Source organism: Hippocampus guttulatus, chromosome 3 (genome assembly GCF_054856545.1).
Source record: "Hippocampus guttulatus isolate MCC_2025c chromosome 3, RoL_Hgut_1.0, whole genome shotgun sequence".
In the NCBI taxonomy this organism is placed as follows: Eukaryota; Metazoa; Chordata; class Actinopteri; order Syngnathiformes; family Syngnathidae; genus Hippocampus; species Hippocampus guttulatus.
In genome coordinates this window covers 18362433-18385584 of record NC_141263.1, presented here as the reverse complement: position 1 = coordinate 18385584, position 23152 = coordinate 18362433, and the positions used below count along the sequence as shown (strand labels likewise).

Genomic DNA, 23152 nt, shown 5'->3' with positions numbered 1-23152 from the left:
TACTTCAAGACTGCTTATCTTAATGATATTGATATTTTTATCATAAGAAAAATATAAACCAGTACACCATTGCTCAATTTTTTGGGATTATTTGAGTAGTGTGTCTGTTTCTCAGACATGGTTTTGGACAGCCAAAGAATCACAGAGTTAAGCCTACCAAGATAACAAAATAAGACTTAATCATTTAAAAAAAAAAAGTCTCCGACGCATTTGTTTAATTAAGACACTACGTTTTGTGTGTGCGTGTGTATAAAAGTAAGGAAGAGTGAAGGCATTTTAAGGATAATCCAGTGAAGATTACTTTCTTATTTTAACAAGCAAAACTAATCTGCGTAAGAGCTGCACTTGCTAGCTTGCAAACACATCCCCACGCAAGGATTGGGAATTAGTGGATCATTGGCACAAAAACAAGAGCCAAGAGAAAGAGAATCGAAACAGAAACGCCTCTTCTTCTTTTTTTGCTCTTTGGCCCGGAGGACACGACGTCCACAATTTCCAAAAGACGATTTAAAATATGGACTCGTCAGACCAAAGGACACTTTTCCACTTTGCATCAGTCCGTCTTAGATGAGCTTGGGTCACGTGAGGCAAGAGACTTCTGATCTGTTCTGAGATTTCTGGGTGTTGATAAATGGCTTTTGCTTTGCATCGTAGAGTTTGAAGTTGGACATATTTGCTGTATTTACTGACATTGGTTTTCTGAAGTGTTCCTAAGTCCGTGTGGTGATGTCCTGTACACATTGATGTCGGTTTTTGATGCAGTTCCACCTGAAGCGTCAAAGGTCATGGGAATGTGTTGAGGCCATAAAGTTCATGATGATTTGCTAAAAACAATAAAGTTGATCAGTTTGAACATTAAATAGTATGATTTTGTCGTGGATTCAATTAAATATAGGTTGAAGACGATTAGCAAGTCATTGTATTCTGCTTTTATTTATGATGAACACAACGTCCCACCTTTGTTGAAATTGGGTTTGTAATACAAACGGTAAAATCAACAAACTAAAAGAAAGCATTTTCCAAAACACAAACATCAACAACTAATAAAAACTATCAAGCCCACTCTAAAAACAAACTGAAACTAAATTCATTAAAAAAAAAAAGTCAAAATAAAAACTAGAAGGAAAAATTGCAACATTTTGCAACTCAAATATATCCAGAGAAAACCTTTTGTTCAAAATCCTTGTTGTCAGGACGGGAAGCGCTTTCCCAAGAATTAACCCTCTAAAACATCAATGTTACAGTATGTTTGTCTGTGTGTGTGTGTGTGTGTGTGTGTGTGTGTGTGTGTGTATATGCGTGCAATAGAGCGAGAGAGAGAGAGAGATTGAGAGAGAGTAGACAGAAGGTCTGACAGTCTCACTGCGGTGTGGGGGGAGCGGTGTCAGCAAACGGTCAAGAAACTCTTAACAGCAGGAGGTAAAACAACACTTCCATCACATGTACATGCACTAAATGTCGACAGTGACCCGTAACACCCAAGCAGCTTGCTCAACCTCGCACCTGCCTGGACAAACGTTTAGTGGCGTCTTGGAATAATGGTTTGCCGATGCGCGAGGTCTCAAAGAATTCAACACTTTTTTTTTTTTTGCGGACTAACTGTGACGTGCAGAAGCGTTCCATTTCCCCTCCCCCCCCCCCCCCCCCACACCCCCCATGTAACTTAAAAGGGCTGACAGTCACTTCATAAAGAGCCCTCTCTAACTACCTCATCTATTTTCCACCAAATTAACTCTCCCCCGGTGCTGATTAATGATCAAATCTAAATGAATCAAATTAAAAATTGAAAATTATATTTCCAAAGCCCACAAAAAAAAGGACGGGGGAGGGGGGGTGTACAAGGGCGGAGAGTGGAAGTGCTTTAGCTCATCCTAACAAATGAGCCTTCAAATCATAAAGAATGGCGGAGGGAAGGAGGGGGCAAAGAAAATGTAAGCTCGATGTAAGGGTGGTGGGCAAAAAAACGCAGGCGTGAGAGCACAATAAATGTGTTTATGGGAGAGAAATGGAAATAAAAAGTTGCGAAAAGCTGATAAAGAAGAATGAAGAGAAGATTGCAATGGACGAAATTAAAAAGAGAGTTTAGCATGGCTCGGGAGATGGATGGCCCAGTAAAAGGGAATAAGAAATTTCAAGGATGGAGAAATAAAGTGATGACGTTACTGCTCATAAAGGAAAGGTTGAGAATAATGAGAGTGAATTTGGACTCGATATAAGAAAACTGAACAAGTCCCCAGATGGACAAATCATGGTGCAATTCACTTTGACTTGACAGATCTCAGAAGTAAGGGTTAAATGACTAATGATTATTCTTATTATTTTGTCATCACTTGGCCTGTCATGATATTTACGATCTCGACTTAATCACTTGATGGGAAAGAATGGACACCATAGTTTGTTTTTTTTGGACTCGAAAAAAAAAGTCATTTACATGTGTGTGACTTTAATTACATTCTCAACGTTCACTCGAACTGCTTCATTGCATCTTTCGTTCGTCAACCTGCTCATCTCTGTGCGAGTTGGCACTCACTCACATGTACGCAAAAACACGAAGGATAGAACAGCTTTTGAAACCCGTTAAACTGTTTGGTTCGCATTGCACCGCATTGCATTGGTTCCCAGGAACACACAACTCTTTTTTCCCCATTTATTATTATTATTGTTGTTATTATTATTTATATTATTATTATTTTATTTTGCAACAAAGATGACACTTCACTTCATGCTGCTGTTCAGGTCCGTGGTCCCGCTACTACGACAATTTTAAGACCAGCGGCGAACTGAATAGCCGAAGCTAATAAGGTTTCCCGCGATTTTATACTCTCTGACTCTGATGTGAAAACTGTGTCGTCTTGTTAGCCGCACATTTTGTTGCTTCACAGTCCTCAAAATCAGCAGGACGGGTGAGTGAAAAGTCCTCTGTAAAATTGTCCACTTTGAAGGCGAGATGACAAAAACATGTCTTTAGCATTTACGTCGACCGCAAGCTTTAGAAAAACGATGATGCGAAACAGTGATGTTGACTTGCCGACTAATCTGTTGAAGCAATGTGACAATAGAAAGAATCTTCATAATTTGCATCTTTTTGAAGGCTGATGACGCATCTTTGAAAAATGCGAGGATGTAGACAGAAAGGATTGATTTCAATGGGCTGATGATGTAAGACAAGAAGTGTTGGGATTGGTGTTGGGAGTAAGGGCAAACGGATTGAGGGGTGACAAAAAGCCCAGTGAGAATGTGCTGACAGCGAGTGAGAGAGGTAGAGGTCAGGGTGACAGAAGACCTTACCTAACGCAGAGAGACAGAAAAAAAATAATAAAGCCTGGGACTTTATTGAAAAGAAAAAGATCTTGCCCACACTGCAACCCAGTGTTATAAAAAATATGCTTGTTTCTGCCGAGGACATTCAAGATGACAGCATTTGCATTTTCTACATTGCTGCTGTAGTTTGACGAAAGTTAAAGGAGAGCTTGAATTAAAAGATAAAAATAAAAAGCTGATATTGAAATATTGAGGTTCGGCACAGAGTGGGATGTGTGTGTGCGTGCGTGTGTGTGCGTGTGCATGTGTGTGTGTGTGTGTGTGTCATGCAGTGACTATTTCATTTATTTATCTTTTTTGCTAACGATCAGACCAAATATGACCAGTCGTGCCTGAGGCAGCGGGCAGGTGGCTGTGGTCACTCTTGGGTGAAAATGTGTGTGTGTGTGTGTGTGTGTGTGTGTGTATGTGTGTCAGAAGTTGGCCATGTGTTTGAGTTCACTGTCAGGTCTCTTTTCCCCATTTGTTTCTCTCTTCTTCTGACCCAAATCATGCAGTATCTTGACTCATCCTGCTTTTAAAACCAGGAGCAACACTTTAAAGTTTAAAAAGAAACCGTCAGCAGAACCTCATCATGTGAACCCAAACCACATCCGAATGCTAGTTGACGTGGTTTGTGTTCTATCAAATCGTCTGTCACAATTACAAAATCTTTAAACTGTACAGACATTTTGAAAGTAACATATTAACATTCCTCTGAAAAGTTAACAACTGCCAATATTAAGAATGATTCACGAAACATTCCTGTGTACTGGTTTGAAAGTGCCTATTAATTACGTATCACCTTTTGAAATATCATGTTCCTTCCACGACCAAGATAAACAATTGTTTTTTTATTTTGCATTTAGAAAAAAATAAATAACACATTAAAATAAAATCATACAGATTCATGACCAAAGCAAAACGGTCTCCTATCAAGGTGTTAACCAGATCCAGTACAATCAAGATCAGGAGCATTGTTAAGAATGCACAGTCCTATCTGAATAGTTTTTTTTCCCTTCTCCCCTGTTACCTTCTGATATGTATAGTACACATCCATCCATCCATCCATCCATTTTTGAATCTGCTTATCCTAACAAAGGGCCGCGGGCATGCTGGATCCTATTCCAGCTGTCTTCAAGCAGTAGGGACACCTTGAACCGGTTGCCAGCCAATCGCAAGGCACACAGAGACGAACAACCACCCTGCGCTCACACTCACACCTAGGGAGAATTTCAAGTTTTCTATGAACCTGCCACGGATGTTTTTGGAATGTGGGAGGAAACCGGAGTACCTGGAGAAAACCCACGCAGGCACGGGGAGAACATCCAAACTCCACACAGGAAAGCCGGAGCCGGAATCGAACCCTGCACTTCCGTACTGTGAGGCTGACGGGCTAACCAGTCGTCCACTGGGCCGCCGCATACATACATACATAGCTCATTTAAACACCAGACAAAGATTCTATAAAACAAAACAGACTTAGCCAAGGACAATCCAAACGAGTTGAATGCTAATTATAATTAGCGCGGCAGCAAAAGACGACACTTCCATGGGAAATAACTCAATACACAGACAAACACAATAATTCAACTTTCCTCGACCAATCTAAAATGGTGACAATGCCAAGAGAACATTTTGAAAGAGAAAATGCTATTTTCTTCTCTCTGCCATCTTATCCACACCCTGGGGTGCCTGTTTGTGGTTTCGCGCTGCAAGCTCCCTCCGAAATAAAATCAAGTGTATGTGGGACAGAATGGACCACTTAGACTGAGCTCTCGCCACAGAGTTATCGCTCCTTTCTCGATGGGCTGCAACCAGATGCCGCGCACATACATTTGCACACACACACTTAGTGAGGAGAGACACTACAGGCCAGATTTAGCTGCAAGCTTCCCATGAGGAAGCTCCAGACGCCACGGGTTGTCTGGCGCTTCTCTCCTCCTTCATTTCCACATCTTCTCTTGTCTCTCTCAGCATCACTCTGCTCTACTTTTGCCTTCATTCTTTACATTCTTCTGGTTGCCCTCACCCATTTTTCTCGCTAAACTGTTATAAGAAGTTCATGAAATCATTAAAACAAGGTGCTGAAAGTGGAAAGGACATATTGAATATGGAAAATTGGCTTATTAACAAAAGAACAACAACAAAACTACTTATATTGTTTATTGTCCATCTTTATTTATTTTTTACATATTTGTTCATGCTGCGCATCATCAACTACAATTAAGAACTTGATGCAATTGCTTTTTGTCCAAACAATGATTGGGAACAAACTACAGTATTTGCTTTTTAGTTTCTCTAGAAGACCAAAACCCCAAAACGCAATTGATGCCAACCAGGAGAGCATAATACGACTGTTGTATTTATTTATTACTAAATTTGTGCCTTCCTCCACTATGATTTTAGAGTGCTTGTCCATCATGGCAGTAGTCAGCTATGAGATTTTTGGAAATGTGCATTATTGGACAGTTTGAATTCCATCCCTGTCAAATAGCTTGCACTGCCATAGCTGGCCAAATTTGGTGGCCTTAAAGGGGAAAAAGACACTCAGTACTGAGCCTCATGCCCAGCCGTGCTTTAGTCCAGGACACTCACTACCTTAATGAATTACAATCACTTTCCTTGCTGAGTACCGCAGATTCTCAGTTTACGACACAGTTCTGTTTTCATGGCGGTGGCATGACCCAAATTCGTATGTAAGAACATGGCATAACTGTGTACTAGCAATAAATGGTGATAACATCGTCATGAAGTCATAATTACAGAAAATATATGATAAATAGGCTCCATTTTGAACCCGCCATACCGAATATGGTGGTGTGAGACCGTTCCTCCATATTGTTTTCATTGCTATGCAGTTGCTATTGTTGTCAGTACGTCGAGCTTTCTACCAGAGTGTCAGCTCTCTTCCGTGTGCTGCTCTCTGTTGTTACTTTGTATTGTGTTAGCTAAAGACTTTTACTTCTCTACTTCAATGTCATGTCTGAGGCTGGATCCGAATTTGTAACTGGACAGAGGTCAGGATTGAACTCAGCAGTTATAACACCTACCGGAAGCTGTGTGCGGACAACAAACACGTATACACACGTAGAAAGAAATTGCCATACACAGACTGTGGTATTTCAACTAATCTCCCTCTTTAGGTCTCGGGGAGCAAGGCTAAAGTTGGCACGAACTGCTATGAGTGTGTGTGTGTGTGTGTACGCGAGGCCACATGCCAGGATTTATATGAGCGGCGCGTGGTCTTGTGTCCCTGCTAGTGGACCATCTGAATCCAGCTGGCCGTTTATGGCTTGATAGAGATGGAAGCTTTGGTCGCGGCCCAGGCATGTTGCGTCTCTTTAAAGCGGGACGCGCGTGACGTGCCGTCATCAAAGCCGCACTGTTGTCAATTGCAGCATATGCACGGTACACATGCACCCACCGCTCCTGCCAAACCCTTTCATGTTCAATTGTCTGATGTGCGTTTTGTATTCACATCACGACACTTTATTTCTAATGTGTGATGCCAGACCTTTTTTTTTTTTGGTCCAAATGTGCATAAAATACATTTAAAAGGGAGCAAATCAAATCGCTAACACAGAGTCCCCAAAGTGAGCGTTTAACCCACGTCTACTTTGTTATTTTCAGACAATCTTTTACCTGCAATCACACATCCCCGTTCCCGCAACACGCAAATGGTTTTCTCTAAGCCCCGCCCCTGCGACCTTTTGGGCTTCAGCTGACGCATCATTATGACCTCATTAAAAATGGACAGACAGTCATTGCCAGAGGGGAAGTTCTCATAATAAAGTCAGGCTTTTTAATTGCTTCGATCCAGAAATTAGCTGTTACATGTTGGTGGGTGGGCATCCCCGCGTTCCTTCGCTCACTGCCATCCCTTGCTTGTTTACTCCTCTTCCTCCTGCACTCTTTAAAGGGCCGAACGTGTTTGCAATTTTAAATGACACCGTCATTTAAGTGCATAAACACTAAGGTCACTGATGGTGTAGCGGGTCTTCTTTTACTCCACATTTTTATATCACAGTTTCATTTCTTTTATAAGCTGTATGTGCAAGAGCACATTATAAAAGTTGTGTGTCATGGATGGTTTTCTTCAAACGTATTAATTATCGCGTGATCGCAGTTATGTGATCATATCGTTGGCAAATTATTACAATGAAAACAAACTCACAAAATAAAAACTATCGCTGATAGAATAAAGCAAAGCTAAAGGACTACGTTTAGTTCCTTTAAAGTACGATTCATCTCCTCCCATTCTGCTTTAGGGTGGAAAATATAAAAACCTTCAATGAGCCACGTTGTTATGTAGAGTGGGACCCCGTGTATTAAATTCAGACCTACCAATACAAATGGGATGGCTGTGGTCTGTCAGGTTGATGTATATTGTATATATGTAGGCCTAGTGGTGTGTGTGTGTGTGTGTGTGTGTGTGGGTGTGTGTGAATGATGCATGTGCAGCCACTAACGGCTGCTATTTGTTTTCCTCCTTGGGAACACATGCAAACACGATACGATGAAAGCATTTAATAAAGAATTGCAACCCTCTAGTTGAGTTTCTCACATTTCCTCAGACAGAAAAATAAGCATTATGGCCCCGGTGAACACTTAAGGCAAGTACAAACTGCCAATAATACATGAGCTTATATCTCCTGCACGTGTGCTGGTCCAATACACGTGTTTGCAAGCAGACTTAGGGTACACAACGGGAGATGAAACATGGCCTCTGCCAATGTCAGATTGACTGGGAGAACAAACGCTACGGCAGCAGCTTGTTGGGAGGGATATATAAGTGTGGGGGAACCAACGAAAAGATGAGTTGGCATTTATTGTGGAGGGTGAAGGGTTTTGTTTCACTCTTGGGAAAAAAAAATGGTTTCTTCCGCTTATTTACAACACCATCTACAAGCTGTTTGCTAAGGTTTTGTTCGTACTTATTCATGGATGCAGTATGTCAACGTCAAAGAGCCGATACAAAAAGCTGGAAAATTGTCAGAAAATTGTCACAGAGGTACTCGTATTTATTTTTGTGGTAGTAGTTTGCAGGGCACTGCGTAATATTGGTGTTTTTAATGTTGGATTGTCTTATTTTGCTCAATAAAGGAGTCAACATATTAGAAAAAGCATCTTTCAACGTGATCTGGCGGGGCTCACTGCAAACCATCACCACAATAATTGAACACATGAAGAGTGCAAAAGCATCTACATTTTTGGGGAAATTCTATCTAATTTTTTTCCCATTTCTGGTTCCAGGTTACCACTAATAATATTTTGTTACGGTATTTAGCGTAAGCAATTAAGAGGTTCATTTTGCAATTTGTCTGTCAAGACAAGTCAAAGAAAATTAGTCTGTGCACAAACAGTCCAAGTCCAAAATTCACAAATGGCAACTATGAAACGATATTGAAATGCTAAGCATACTTCTTTGTGAATAAAATGAACAACGGATGAGTGTACTAGAGGTACAATCTGGTTAATTAACCCTTAGCCGTAACCTAAATTAACTTGAATTAACCCTAACCCTTCAAAGGGAGAGAATAGTCGCATTGATTGCACATTGGCAAGCTTTACATACTAGTTGTTTTGTTTTGCACAGATAGGAAGTGCCCCATTCGACGATGCAATGATTGGGAAGTCTGCAAGTTGGCGTGACTCTTATTTTTGTCTAATTGTCACATGCCAGCTTTTGTCTTTAAACTGTAGTTTTCAGACAGAACCCCCCCCCCCCCCCTCCCCCCAGAGCATTACCAACCCTTTCCAACTATCAAATCTCTTTGATCGGGTGTCACTATACTGTGAAGTTATACTGTCCCAATGAAGTGTCCGGTGAGCATACGTCACCCCGCCGGGATGGAGGGGGGCACAAATGTAGAGGTGAGTGGATAGATGAAGTGGTTGCACAAGCATGAGTGGGAGAAGACAAGAATGGATGGCGAGGAGGCTACCGTGCATCGGCCTGAGCCGCGTTCTCTGACCACGGCCTGGAAAAGGGAGGGGGGGGGGGGTGGTGTCATCCAGGTCTCCCATCAATTACAACCTTGACCCTCCTTCTCCCTCTGCTTTCTCTCACACACACTTTCGACTCCATTCGGCCACCGTGTCCCCCGCCCCCACCCCCACCCCCACACACCTTGCCTCTCATCCTCCCCCGGCCCCTCTCCTCAGCACCTATAAATCAATCTCTTCTCCCAAGCCTCCTCCATTCCTCCCTCCCTCCCCGGCCGTTAGACTTTCTCTATCGGCCGTCCTCTTCTTCCTTGCGTGGCAGAAAGTGAGGTGGGAGTGGAAAGGTCAGAGGTGGGAAGACCAAAGGCAGAGAAAGAGTTAGAGGTACCAGGGGAGTGTGAAGAGGAGAAATGAGTGTATTTAATCAAAGCGGTGCGAGAGCAGTCATATCGGTTGTTCGTTTTCAGCACTGCTGGAGCAACTAATGTTACCTCATTCAGACATAACATACGTGTCGTATGCATGCTGGTGTATGTGTGTGTAGAAAGTGAGTGCCATGCATGAAGACAGACAGACGCCTGTGCAACAAGTGAATGAAAGCAAGCTAATTTGTATAAATAGTTAGGCAGTCTTTTTTTTTAAGTGTTATTTTGTTTGTTGTTGAATTAGTTGAAAATAGTGGAAGGCCAAGCACCCCAAGCTATTGAACAAATCTGAATTCAACCTTCTAAGGAAAATGTGGTTCTAAAAGACTGAACATAAATCCAGAGGCCAACATTACCCCCTTCACACTATCCCTTTGCCTCGAAAACTGTAGCTTAAAGAATGTTTTGCACTTTTTCTGCTTTTCACAGAAAATGTGTGAATTTGTCAAGAGGGATTTTTGGCGCAGAAAGTGGTACTCATGCATAAATTTGTAGTTTTAAGTGTTAGAACAATAATTGTATGATGTCACTACTGACGATGCTGAAATGTTACTTCAAACTTGACCTGCTTCGTATTTTAAACTTCTATGACGATGAAGAACTAATTCTATTGCCATCCACAAGTATATAAACAAACTGAAGATGGAAAAAGAAGCAAAATGAACACATTTGCTCAGATTCTCCAACTAAATCCTTGCCGCCTTTGGTTGGTTGGGCGGGCTGGTTCTGTATTTGAACGCAACTTCACTCGTCATTACTGCGACTGCAATGTTGTGTTCGCTCATAGCTAACGGAGAAAGATTAGGAAGAGACCTTTTCCCTTACCCTCCCTCAGCATGCCCACAGTCAGACACTTCATGAAGCGGCAGGCCTGGCATGACTTGCGTCTCCTCTTGGTGATTTCACACTCGTTGGTGGCTGGACAGCTATATTCGATGTTGCCTGCGGAGGGGGAAAAGCATAAGGGAGACGGTTATATTCTGGAAATGTAGTAGACAAAGAGAAGAAAAATAAGTTTGTACGAGATTGAGCATCCATTTGATGCAAGCAGCGATATCTTAAGAGCCAATTCTGATGACTGCTTCTTTACAGGGCTGGCATTTTGTGTAACATAATTGAAAATGTAAATTAACTCGCGGAGAAGCGTATTATGCTGACGTACGTTGTACACCTCACACGCGTGTAAGTGCAGGTGCCTAAGAGAGGTTGCGTGATCAACTGCAGACCACTCACTAGCAGTGGCTCACAGCTGAGGATAAGAATCTTAGCTGATCTAAGTCCGTTAAGTGAAAAACCGTGGCTCACGAAAAAAAAAACATCCGAGAGACCCAAGAGGCTAATACCACACATAGGTAGCACGCTCGGTCACCAAAATCGCCCATCCCAATTTATATCTGGCTTGTCCTCACGACAGAGAGCTGGAGCCTGTCTTAGTTGAATTTGGGTGCGAGATTTGATACATCCCAGAATGGTCGGCAAAAATTGTTACATTCCTTTATGTCCAAATAACTGGCGTGTCACACTGCTATGATGTAAACTAACCACATACTCAAAAACATCTGTATTTTTCTACTTTTATTCACCTTCATATGTCAATTTCTCTTCTTTACCATCCTCTTAATTCAAGTGATTTCTTTCTTCCGTCGCTTGTCTCGTACCTGATTGTGATTTACAGCTCTCTTTCAAATGTTTTGCACCGATTTTCAGTTGACGTTAGGCCAGATATGTATTTTAGAGAGACCAGTAACAAAAGTGGTTTGAAGAGTAAAGCATAAAAAAGAAAAAGGAAAAAAAAAACCTAGATTGTTCTCGTTCCTCCAGAAGTACATTGCTCCAGAAGCCGAGGAAGCTCAAGTGTCTCCCAGCGAAAGAGAATAAATAGTGATTACTATCGACTGCTGCTGTGGGGAGGATGTTTTCTCATTACTCTGTTGATTAAGGGGGCTAGTTAGCTTGGGAAAAGGCTAAATGCACAAACTGGTCTTAATGGCTAACAAGACCCTCGTTAATTGGCCATGTTAGTGAAAGTAACTGGCTAAACATGCTAAACACTGGGGAAACCTAATAGACGCCGCTAATGGAACAGGCTAGCTCGCAATGTGGAAGATACTGGTGGAGCACATTAATTCAGCAATTACTTAGCGCTAAGGCTAGATGTGCTAATGACACCAAACCTTCGGCAATAATGGGCCTCGTTAGTGCACACAAACTAGCTAAATGAATAAGTGTGCTAAAGAGACACCTAGGCTGGTGATTTGCTGCACCTGGACTCAAAACTGGTTTTCATGAAGGATGCTTCATAGTAAACATATTATGTCGGCTTGAGGAACTATGAAATGTGAATAGCGAGCAGGCTGGATGCTCTTTGTATGCAACGACATCCTTCACGGAGAGAGGTTAAAATGTACGAACAAGAACAGCAGGATGTAATAGCGCCACAGGAGCGTGCGTGTCTTTAGGTCTGCCTCGACGCCTGTTCTTGGACACTGAAGCTGGGCTTATAGAACCCAATGATTCCTCTCGGAGGCTTCTTTGTATAACGTGCAGACTGTCGGTGTTCGTGAGGGGGGATATATGAGGGCCTCAAATCCCCTGCAATCTCCTTTGAGGCGTGTGTGTGTGTGTCCACGTGCTGCATGACAATTGACCACCAGTGTGGAGTCAGTTTAACATTACTGCTCTTTTGAATCTACAAAGTGTGCGATATACAGTAGGCGATGAATTGCGCTATGATTGTGGAGTGATGCACATGCTTTCCACCCTTTGATACATTTGATTGATAATTCTGTTGGCATTACATAAATAGGATGTCAGCAAAAATACATTTTTAAAAGAAAAGCTTGTCAAAAAATACTGACTGTATTTTCTAGACTACAAACTTCTATTTTTTCCCCCCTCACTCTTTGAAAATGTGATGCAGTTAATTTATGGATTTATACGAACGGCATTTATTCCGCCAATACATTTAAAGATCGTCTCGTCACATCTGACCAATGGATTTGCCGAACATGTCACAGCGGACTGTCTGAGGTCGCGCTCAAACTGTATCTTCATGAGTCATGGTTTACATGGTGCCTTGTATTCCAATTAAAATGAAACTGAATGACCAAACCAAATGAATATGCTGTTTACATCCGACATGGTCTATTCCAATGTGCCGTTTACATGCCTCACTGCATTAATTGGAACAGATGTTTTACAGCTGTCTGGCGAACAGATCGAGGTAAACATCATGTGATTCTTTTTTTTTTAAATTCAATGCAATACAGAGAAGTGGACTAAAATAAGTTCTCCCATCGCAGATGAGCGCTGGCAGGACGCTGCCATTTTCAAGTACGTAAACGACGATGGATGCAGTGATCAATTACTTTTCTGGAATGCTACTTTGTACCTAGCTATCGTCTGCTTCATGTGATTAAAAAAAAAGAGAAAAAGTTTACTGGTGTTGAAGGTAATTAAAAGTTTAAAAAGATCTATCTGTGTGACACATTTCTTTGCAAATATTCCGTGTTATAACATCCCGCGGCTGATGAAGCAGCCAATGTATGTACATATTACTTTTTATTGCTAAATTTAGCTGTTGAGCCTTTAAATCGGGTATGCTTTGTCATCCAGAAATTACAGTAACCAAGTCTAAGTAGGAATATGAACTGAAAAAAAAAAGAGTGAACTCAAAATTTCAAGGCAGCAAACTTCGATACAATTTTAAATTAGGCAATTACCGTATTTTTCGGATTATACGTCGCTCCGGATTATAAATCGCACCAGGCATAAAATGTATAATTAAGAAGGGAAAAACATATATAAGTCGCATTTTTGGGGGAAATTTATTTGACAGAATCCAACACCAAAAACATACAAGTCATCTTGAAAGGCAATTAAAATGAAAATACAACTAGAGAACAACAGGCTGAATAAGTGTATGATATGCTAATGTTACATGACGCTTAGACAATGAACTGTGAATGTGCCTGGTATGTTCACGTAACATATTAAGAGTTATTTCGTATACGTAAAAACAACTCGGCAAATTGTTTTGGAGCAAAAACTTACTTGCTTTGTTGTGCTAGCTAACATTGTTGCCATCAATTTCAATAATCTATGTTTTAAAGATGTTCCAACATGAGTAACTGTTTTATCCCCCCCAAAAAATAAAAGTTGTGTTATTTACAGTGTGGAGATTGCTATTGTATTTTGTCAAATAGTAGCCATACCAGAATTAGTTACTGGGTGTGTCATTCACTGATAACAAACAGAGAACTTCATCATAAAGATGCCTCCCTTGGGAAGAGTTATGTCAATATGCAGTCACTCGTCTTTGCAACCTGGATTTTGAAGAGTTTGGACGTTTCTAACGTCATCTATCCAGGCATGTAAACAAGCATAGATGATTCAAAGTGAGGGCTCTGCCTGGACATTAATAAAGGTACTAAGATGGTAACCTCATTGTTTGACGTGATATTTCCTTTGGAAGAAATCACAACGTTGTAGGCCTATTGAATAGACTTAAAGTAGTGAGTGCCGGTAGTGTCGTTTGCATCTTGAGCACACACTCAAGTTACCAATCCAACTGTTTGCATCTCATCTACACCTTTTAGGATTTGATATATATTTACAATATGATTCTGTCTTTCACTGCCACTTTGTCTGAGCGAAAGCCATCTTTGGTTTTCTACCTTTGACTCTGTGGCTCTCATCTCATTTCATCCCGTCATTCCACAGCCACACTCGTCTTTATGTATCCCCCTCTCTCAATAAGGGGGTGATATATGCACGTTGTCAGGTGTTGCTGGACTGACGCCACAGAAACAGCAGCTGCCACAGCCACTTCCCCCCATGCTGCGATGCGCACACAAACACACACGCACACATAACGTACAAAACGCAAACTCTACACATCTACATGCCTGGCCACCATCCTCCATCATTTCCATTCCAAAAATCCCCTTACGCAGGTATTGTCTCTTCCAAAGCTTCTTCACCTTCTCTTCTTGCTCCACTCTTTGGCTTATTTTCCACTCCACAGTCTCCTCCCTGTCCAGCTGGAGGTGCTTTTTTGGTGATTACCTGCGGTTTTATTGGCTAATGGCTTGAAACATACCAATATGGCTGCCATTGCCCATCTGAGCCCAGCCCCGCTTCCAGCCAAGCCGCACAACTTCGATACACACAATCCGTGCATAAACACAGGCACGTGTGCACATCGGTATTACTAACATGTGCACAAGCCAATGTGCACAGACACTGTGTGGAAAAGTTTGGCTTGCATGCTGGCCAATGATAATGTCATGACCCATTTGCTCCAGAAGGTCAAAGACATGACGCAAGCCAAACATATGAACTGTAATGATATCTAAATCTCCATAAAATGGTATAAACAAGTTGGAAAAAGAATTGGTCCGCATTGATATGAATTGAAACACCATGCATTTCTTCCAGCCCCGCGACCACAAATGTCTTTAATTAGGAAAAAACATCATTGTATCGTAAAATAAAATGTCAAAACACCATAAAATAAATGTAACATATCAAACGGGTTTTGTTTCCGCTTGGCCATTTACCACACGGATAGTTCAGTGCTAGCGACGTCTCCATACTCATTGTCAGTGTTATCATTTTGCTGTGAAAGCGTTACGTAAAGATGAGTCGAGTTGCGTAAACGGATTGAAAGTTGATTGGCGAACCTTTTTTTTTTTATCACTTCAATCAAGCGGTGGCAAATCTGAAGCTGGCTCGAAATAAAAATTTGGGATTGCTACACACACTCAAAATATTTACATTGTGACAGCACATAACTTCAAAAAGTAGTAAAGTCAAGGTACTATTGTTTCCAAAACATTAGAAACTCCGGTCAGTATGATGCATTTTATTAACTTTATTTCAACATTTTTTTGAATATTGTAAATGAAGTGTCCATATGCGAACCTTTCGTGGCAGTGACCCTATGGTACTCACGTACTGTGACCTCCAGCCTGCGTGACCTGCAGTATATAGCTACAACAAAGGAAGGCTGGGGATTATAAGTGGAGTGAAAATGATGGAACAAGAGTGAGGCGGACACACAAGGTCACACTGCCAAATAAGCTCGGCATCATATCTAGACAGTGGCAGTGCGCTTGTGTTTAATCTGTAAGCGAGTCCTCACCTATTGAACTTTTAACAAGCTCCCCAAATGAAATGGGCCACGTGGACAGTTTGGACAGGGCAGCAATCGCGAATGAATTACGGGTCAAAGCAGCACACGGCGTGATTACAAGGTCATGTGTATACGGGTGCGTGGGAGGTGCGTGTGACAGTCTATTTAAGTGGGAGTTTGTGTGTTTATCTCGACATATGTGCGCCCAATCTCTTTGTCGGGTAGGGACCGTGGCCTGGTCTCATCCCATAATAAACACATACAGGTCATCTGCTGGTAGTGAGCATCTCGTGGATATAAGACCGTCATCCCCCTGCGTCTTGCCCCCCCTCTTTTGGGCCCTCTCTCTTGGGTTTTACTGGGAAAGCTGCTTATCAGAAGCAAAAGAAAGCAGCGACGGATACGTGGATGGATGGAATGGTAGATAGATGAATCCTGTCTGATATGACTGACTGACTGACTCAATAGATCAATGACAGCATGACCGCTGGCTGACTGCTTGGAAGCAGAGTTTTCCTGTAGCAAGATGACTGACATGCGTACTGACCAGACTGACGGGCCTATTAGTCTTCACTAATTTGAGCTAATCTGGTTGATAATCAACATTCACCAGCGGCCGCATTGGACAATCTAATAAACCATTTTGAAGTCAAAATAACAAAAATAACACAACACACCTAGGACACAGACAGTCGTGCAATCTTCACCACTTTTCTGCATACACTTTGTTGTCTGAAGCAGTTATAGATGAAAGAGGAGACTCTTTCATCTATACATCTATATATGCATATATATATATATATATATATACAGTATATCAGATCATTGTTGTGGTAAACAACACATTAAAACATTAAGTAAATCCCCACATACTGTAGATAAATATCATTAATTATTAAAAAGCATAATTGTAGGCAATTTGAGCAAATGTATTTGTTTTATTGCTATTTCAGGAATATGAATCAAACCGGAGGCCCTTTACATTTTCAGAAAGGTTTCTGAGCCCTATAAAGTATCATAAACAATTGGAGGATGCTCCAGTTTGCAATGTTGAGCTAGAGAAATGGTCTACACCAGGGGTCACCAACCTTTTTGAGAGTGAGAGCTCGCTTCATGTGTCCTGATTGTGTGAAGGGTGACCAAATTGATACTGGTCTGAAATAACATTTGGACAAATTACATTTAATAATATTTGAATGCCTTTTTTTTTTTAATACTTAATGATTTTAATTTTCAGGCTCTGATCATTTTAAGGATGTTTCACAATACTGCCAGTGTTTGCATTTTTAAATCATAATTTCTTCTCGCAAATGGCAATCCTTGCACTGGCGGGCTATTGGTGTGGTCCTCACGGGCTACCTGGAGCCCGCTGCGCTCCTTTCTGAAATAGCTGAATAACTTGCAGCAGGTATCCCATTTCCTGTTAATGTTTGGTTACCTTGCCACAATAAAAGCTTAGGGCCATTTGAACATTATGTCATAAAAGTGACCATTAAAAAAAAAAGATCAATGGTCCATTTATGATGTCTAGTTGTGTTTTAGTGCTCAGAGATAAGTGTAACTTAGAGGACAATAGCGTGGTCCAAATACGTGCGAACCCACAAAGGATTAGCGAACCTAATTCCCGCTACTCAGCTCATCATGTGGATTATTGCTCATCCCCTCTCTCCTCTCCTCCTAACCTGAACTCTTCGCCCCTAGACATGACCTGTGACCATGGTGTGACTCGATATGATCACCGAGATACCAGGCTGACTGCCAACACTGTTGGTGTCAAGCGTTTGGAGGTTAGCTCTGTCAATGCAAATAGTTTGTGTAAATTGCTTTTTGCTCTTAAAATGACAGGTCAAGGTTGAGGGTGGCCCTGAGGGTGTGCCTGGATCCAAGCATGAAGCTGGATTGGTACCCGTATTAGGGTGTGTCGACACTCGGAAACATAAATAATAGCAGAGGGAGAAACATGAACGCTAGACTCAAGTATGCCGAAAATGACAAGAGCTGAAAAAATGCATATGCTACATATCCAGGATGTACATTATGTGTGATTTCGTAAAAAAACTGCCAAATAACATATCAATATAAATGATAAGCGCATGTTAAAGGGAATGTATTTTACAATTACATTTGTAACTTCAAGATTGAATATTTAAAAGCAATTTTGTATCTTTTGGAACTCCATTTGTATTGTCAGATCACAGTCCTTTAAAAAAATTCCCTTGAACCAAATTTAAAGTCAGCTAAACTGTGAATTTCTAATTACCGTCATGCATAATATCACGCAAGTCCTCAGCATTTTACACAAGAGTTCAATTCAAGACTATGACAGTTTCGTAGTCCATTTCTTCTTTGGCTATTTTGCTTATTTACATATTTATTAGTAAGTCACCGTGCAAGTTAAGGCCCCAATGTTTTGTACTTACAGTAGTCCTCTTCTATTCTACATTCACACAAGTTTAAAAAGTTAGATGTCGCAGCCACGCTAACCTGCAGAGCATTGCTTCAATGGTTTACTAAGAGTGCTAACTTATTCTTACACTTGCATGACAGTTATAATGCTTAAATGTTACTTAAAAATTGCTTGGGAAAGTATTGTTTGTCAACGTTTCCAATAAAATTTTGTTATACATTGGTAAACCTGTAAAAAAAAGGGGACGGGGAATGGTTTCTTGAGGGACAGCAGTATAACATCCAAGCACTACTGATGAACAAGGCATTGAACCTCAAACCATTTCAGCACCAACCTCACTTTGACATTAAGTACATCTAATCTAAATGGCAGAAATGCAAGCAGACAAGAGATAAATTGCTCACATATAAAGAGGGAAAGTGGAAACCAACCTTGAATGGTGCGTTTGAAGAAGGCCTTGCAGGCCTCACATGATGCCACACCATAGTGGTAGCCAGAAGCAATGTCCCCGCACACCAGACACAACCTCTTGGGCATGGAATTCAACATGTACTCGCACTTTATCTGGGACTCTTCCCCGATCGTTGATGAACAGTCCTCGTAGCGCTTTGATCCGGGGCCGCCGGCGGGACCCAAGGGCCCGGCGCCGGAGCCATAGAGACTCGGGGAGTCTAAACCGTTGGGGTGGCCGTTCATGGTGGACGAATAGGAGCCTGATGCGTCACTGGAGCCGCCGGGGGAGTGGTGGTTTAGACTGTCGGTCAGGGATGCGGGGCTAGATGGCTCAGTCTTTATATACGAGGATGGACAGTTGGACTCTAGGTGGCGCTCCTTACTGGACATTCTGCAGAGAAGCCTGAGGGAGGAAAGCAGAACCATAACAAGATGATGAATATATTAGATAATATAGGAATATTGTTGCTGTGAATGCACTTTAGCTATGTCGTAGTCCCCAGTTCATCAATAAAAGCTACCTCCTGAACAACAACCACATACTGAGAAGTAAATACAGGTGAGTCGTGTTCTGATTCAGTGTTGTTTTTCTGTTGGCTCTCTTCGTTCTGACTGATATGTTCAAAATCAGAACTTCTGAAGACAAATATTGGGCAACATGGATATTACAACAATTGGAAATGAAAAAAGGAGCGTAACGGAGCCCATCTTTGCCGCTATTCTTGATGTAGCACACTTTTGTGTAAGAGAAAAACATCCTTCTCCAAATTGTTCCCACCCAGTTAGAAGAAGCATAGACTTGTCCAAAATGTCTTGGTTAGATGAACAATTAAGATTCAAAGGGGCCGAAGACCAATCCCGGAATTGATTCATTAATTGATTCCCGGTCGTGTGTCTCTGCTTATGTATGCTTCCTCACAAGCTACAAAGCTCTTAAAAATCCATCCATCGTGAGGCTTTTTTTCCCCCTCTTTCATTTGACAAAGAGAATATCGGTGGTAGCAAAAAATATATAATAAATAAATAAAGGACAACAGGGAACCACCAGGGGCGGCCTGTGTAGGACAGAGCAGCAGGGAGGCTCAGACATTCACATGCACACAGCCAGCACATGAGCATGCTTGGGGCCGGTCGCTCATCCGTCACGCGCCAGTCAATAGGCGCTTGTTCAACATGAAGGTAATCAGTAAGCAGCCTCTTTGCTGCTCCATCATCACAAAGACAGCCAAACACGCACACACTCACCCACGCTTACAAATACACACTGGTGGCTGAAGAATTTAGGAGCTGCAGAGAAGAGTTGACAAAACAACAATAACATTTCCTTTCAGGATTAAATTGTTTCTCCCTGTTTCTCCCAAATCTTCTTTTACAGACTCCCAAAGGAGAGTGTTGTAAATGCCAATTGTAATTAACAACTATCTTCTTGCTGTCAATATTTCCTCTTCCTATTCTTTGTCCACTTGACTATCTTTCTGCCTGTCTACCTATCACCTTCTATTCACCGCCATCTATCTCTTTCTCTTGGTCTTTGCATTGCCGCGCTCTTTCGCTCACTCTGCCACTAAAACTCACCCACTTTTCCCTTCTCTCTCTCTTCATTGTTAAAGGCAGAACGCACAAAAGGGGTTTTTAATTAAGGCAGGACGCTGCTCAACGAGAGGCTTCTAAAGTCCAGTCGGCCTGTAAAAGATCCCCGTTCTACTGGGACCCATAAAACACAGACAGTGTCTTGACGAAGAATGGCCTGCTTGGGCGAAGGAAGGCTCGAGTGGGGGGTTGGGACAGGGAATGGATATAGACAAGGAAAACAGGTCGGCTGACTGACAACCAAAGAGGGAGATAGACATTATCAGGAAAGAAAATTGGAATTTAATTGGAATGACATGAGCATGTTATTGATTGAAGGCAGAACAAGTATGGTGGTTAACAAGGGATTTTTGATACCACTTTTTCTCACACCGATACCATGATGAGTAATTCACTCTTGAATACCGATACCAAGTACCGATACCACTAGTACTTTGATACATTCATTAAAAAAAAGAGCTAATTTCAAAGATAGACCGATATATCTCACTATAGCATTTTTCTGTATGCTGCATCTAATTAAGGTCAATTCATTTTCGATTATCTTTTTTTCATTTGTAAAATACAATGCAATAGCCAGCAAAAGTCCCAATCAAAATATGTGGTTGAAGATGTACATCTTCATGCGCACCTGTCAGACATGTATGCCTTTAGTTCCTGATTGTAAAATGGCCACAAGAGGGCAGCGAGTGCTGATGTCGGCTGCCGGCGTGAGTACCAACAAACTACTTTCGTCTGGGCATCAGTCCGATGACACCTCCAACTCTGTTGTGTTGAAAGCTATTGTCGCTGTTAAAATAAATAAATAAATAAAAAAGTGACGTGATTACTTTGTTGTGGAATGCGGTGTCACTGTTATCGCTCTATTGCTACAATTTTGCAGGATCTCTGTGCGTAACAGACAGAAAATAGATCCCGGGTATTGATGCTGATTTTATGCACTCAGGTGTGTTCTGCTCCCTTAATTCCGACAGGAAATAATGTCTACACTGAGTGATAAAGGTGTGCAATCAAGGCGGCTACAGAATGGTAAGGCGTGTCTTAAAAGACTGATTTTAACCATCCACTATTTCTTCCTCTGCCCAAGTCCTTCTAATTCAGCGTGTCCATTAATGGAAGCTTTGTGCTACCCAGCAATGCTAATAAATCCATTTATCTGATGCTCAGGCAGGCCTTTGGTTAAGGATGAAGGAAAAAGTTTCTGGATTCAAATCAAGACAGGGAAGAGGACATATAGCGTGTATATACAGGCAGGGGGAGGTATTAGAATGGGTGGCAGAAATGAATGATGGGATGGTGATGGATCATTGTGATTCATACGCTGAAGGGAATGAAAACACAGTGATGACAGAAAAAAAAGCAGCAGAGCCATTTAAGCAGATGACGTGATGGTGATGATTTAATCTCACTCTTTATGCACTTTTGTGTCCCTCCCTTTCCGACGTCAATCTCTCCGAGTGCCATTAAGTGAAAGAGTTTAAGTGCCAAAAGATCCCATTTTTTCTCTTTTTCTCCTTTCTCGCACCTTTCTCTTCACTCGCACCTTTTCTCCCTGCTTATAAATGAAAAATAATGGCCCTGCAAGGGGGAGGAATCAAAAAAGAATGGGAGGACATGCGAGGAGGTGGAGAAGTGGAGGAAAGAAGATTAAGAAATCAGTCAGTGCACTGTGCCGAGCGAGAGGTTGAATGCATTTATGTATGTATGTTATCAGTATAATTATGTCGCTATGTAGCGGCGGCTCGCTGCTGAAAGAGCAATCTTATTGTGCCTGTGTGCTCCCCGGATGAGCGTTGAAAGTGGAGGAAAGGCTTGGCGCTCATCTCTCCTTTATGTTTTTAAGTGTTGAAAAAGATTTATATAAAGAGGGGAGGTCTGGAGAGGTGCGCTCAAAGACGCAAGTTGAGCCTTACGAGGCGATGCCAGTATGTATCCTTGTTTTGCTTGTGTCGTTTCAAGAGTTTGGTTTCGTTTTACATCGAATTAACACATTATCGCGACACTCACTGATCATCAAATGATCTCCAATATAAAAACATGTATGCAAAATATGTTGCCTTGATATTTATACTTTAGATTGACTCTCAATGTGTTCAATGAGAGTTTGGTCGTCATTTAACCATACATTTAAGTTTTTGGGAATGCAGCAGAGAGCCTGGAGAAGCATGCTAAATTAAAGAGCGCCTGAGATGAGAGTCGACCCCAGAACCTCAAAACTGTACAGCAAATCTGCTAACCACTATCATATTACGTGATATCTACAGAAAATGCTATGAGTTTGTTTAAGTCCACCTTGCTGGATTCACAAAGATGATGCTGTGAATGTGAAATAATTAGTTATGGTGTCCCACAGGGACCTGTCATTGGAACACTCCTGTTCAGAACTTTACCTTTCTCGTTAAGTAACAATGAGCTAATTTTCATTTTCATGGAAACTTTTTAATCAATGCAACCTAATCTGCTATCCAAACTTCAGGTGGATAACAACATATTATCAGCAGTTCTCTTGACGACACCATGAACTTTTACGCAACCAATGACAACCACAATAATAAACACATTGTTAACTAAATACCTCTCCGACTTTGTCAATCAAGAAAAAAACCTCCAGTCTTGGGGTGAGGAACTTCCTTCCTGGACCATTTAAGTTTATTTTAAATGGGGAGTGACAGATTGGATCCATTTTCGGTTGTGCCTTACGTCAAGCTAAGTGTTGCACAGCTCATAAGTGGTGTGTGGAAATCAAATATTGAGGAGGTCAATTTACCTGTCCCTTAGTGTGAGACAGTGCATCCACACACACTAACACACACATTAAAAAGAGGTCAAGATTACTGCCTTGCCTTTTCTCCATTCCCTGCTCAATCCCTGTTATTTTCTCTTTCTTGCCTT

At 41.5% G+C, this 23152-nt stretch overlaps 1 protein-coding gene across 4 annotated transcripts in view; it reads right to left on the bottom strand.

Annotated features, from left to right (window-relative positions):
- esrrga (estrogen-related receptor gamma a) overlaps positions 1-23152 on the bottom strand; it is an 80220-nt gene that overhangs the window by 38261 nt on the left and 18807 nt on the right. For all 4 annotated transcript variants that reach the window (XM_086107234.1, XM_086107231.1, XM_086107233.1 and 1 more), the window contains 2 exons: positions 18649-19073; positions 10500-10616 (listed from right to left, as the gene is read on the bottom strand). In XM_086107234.1, the coding sequence (XP_085963360.1) occupies positions 10500-10616; positions 18649-19073 (542 nt within the window). The remainder of the gene's footprint in view (positions 1-10499; positions 10617-18648; positions 19074-23152) is intronic.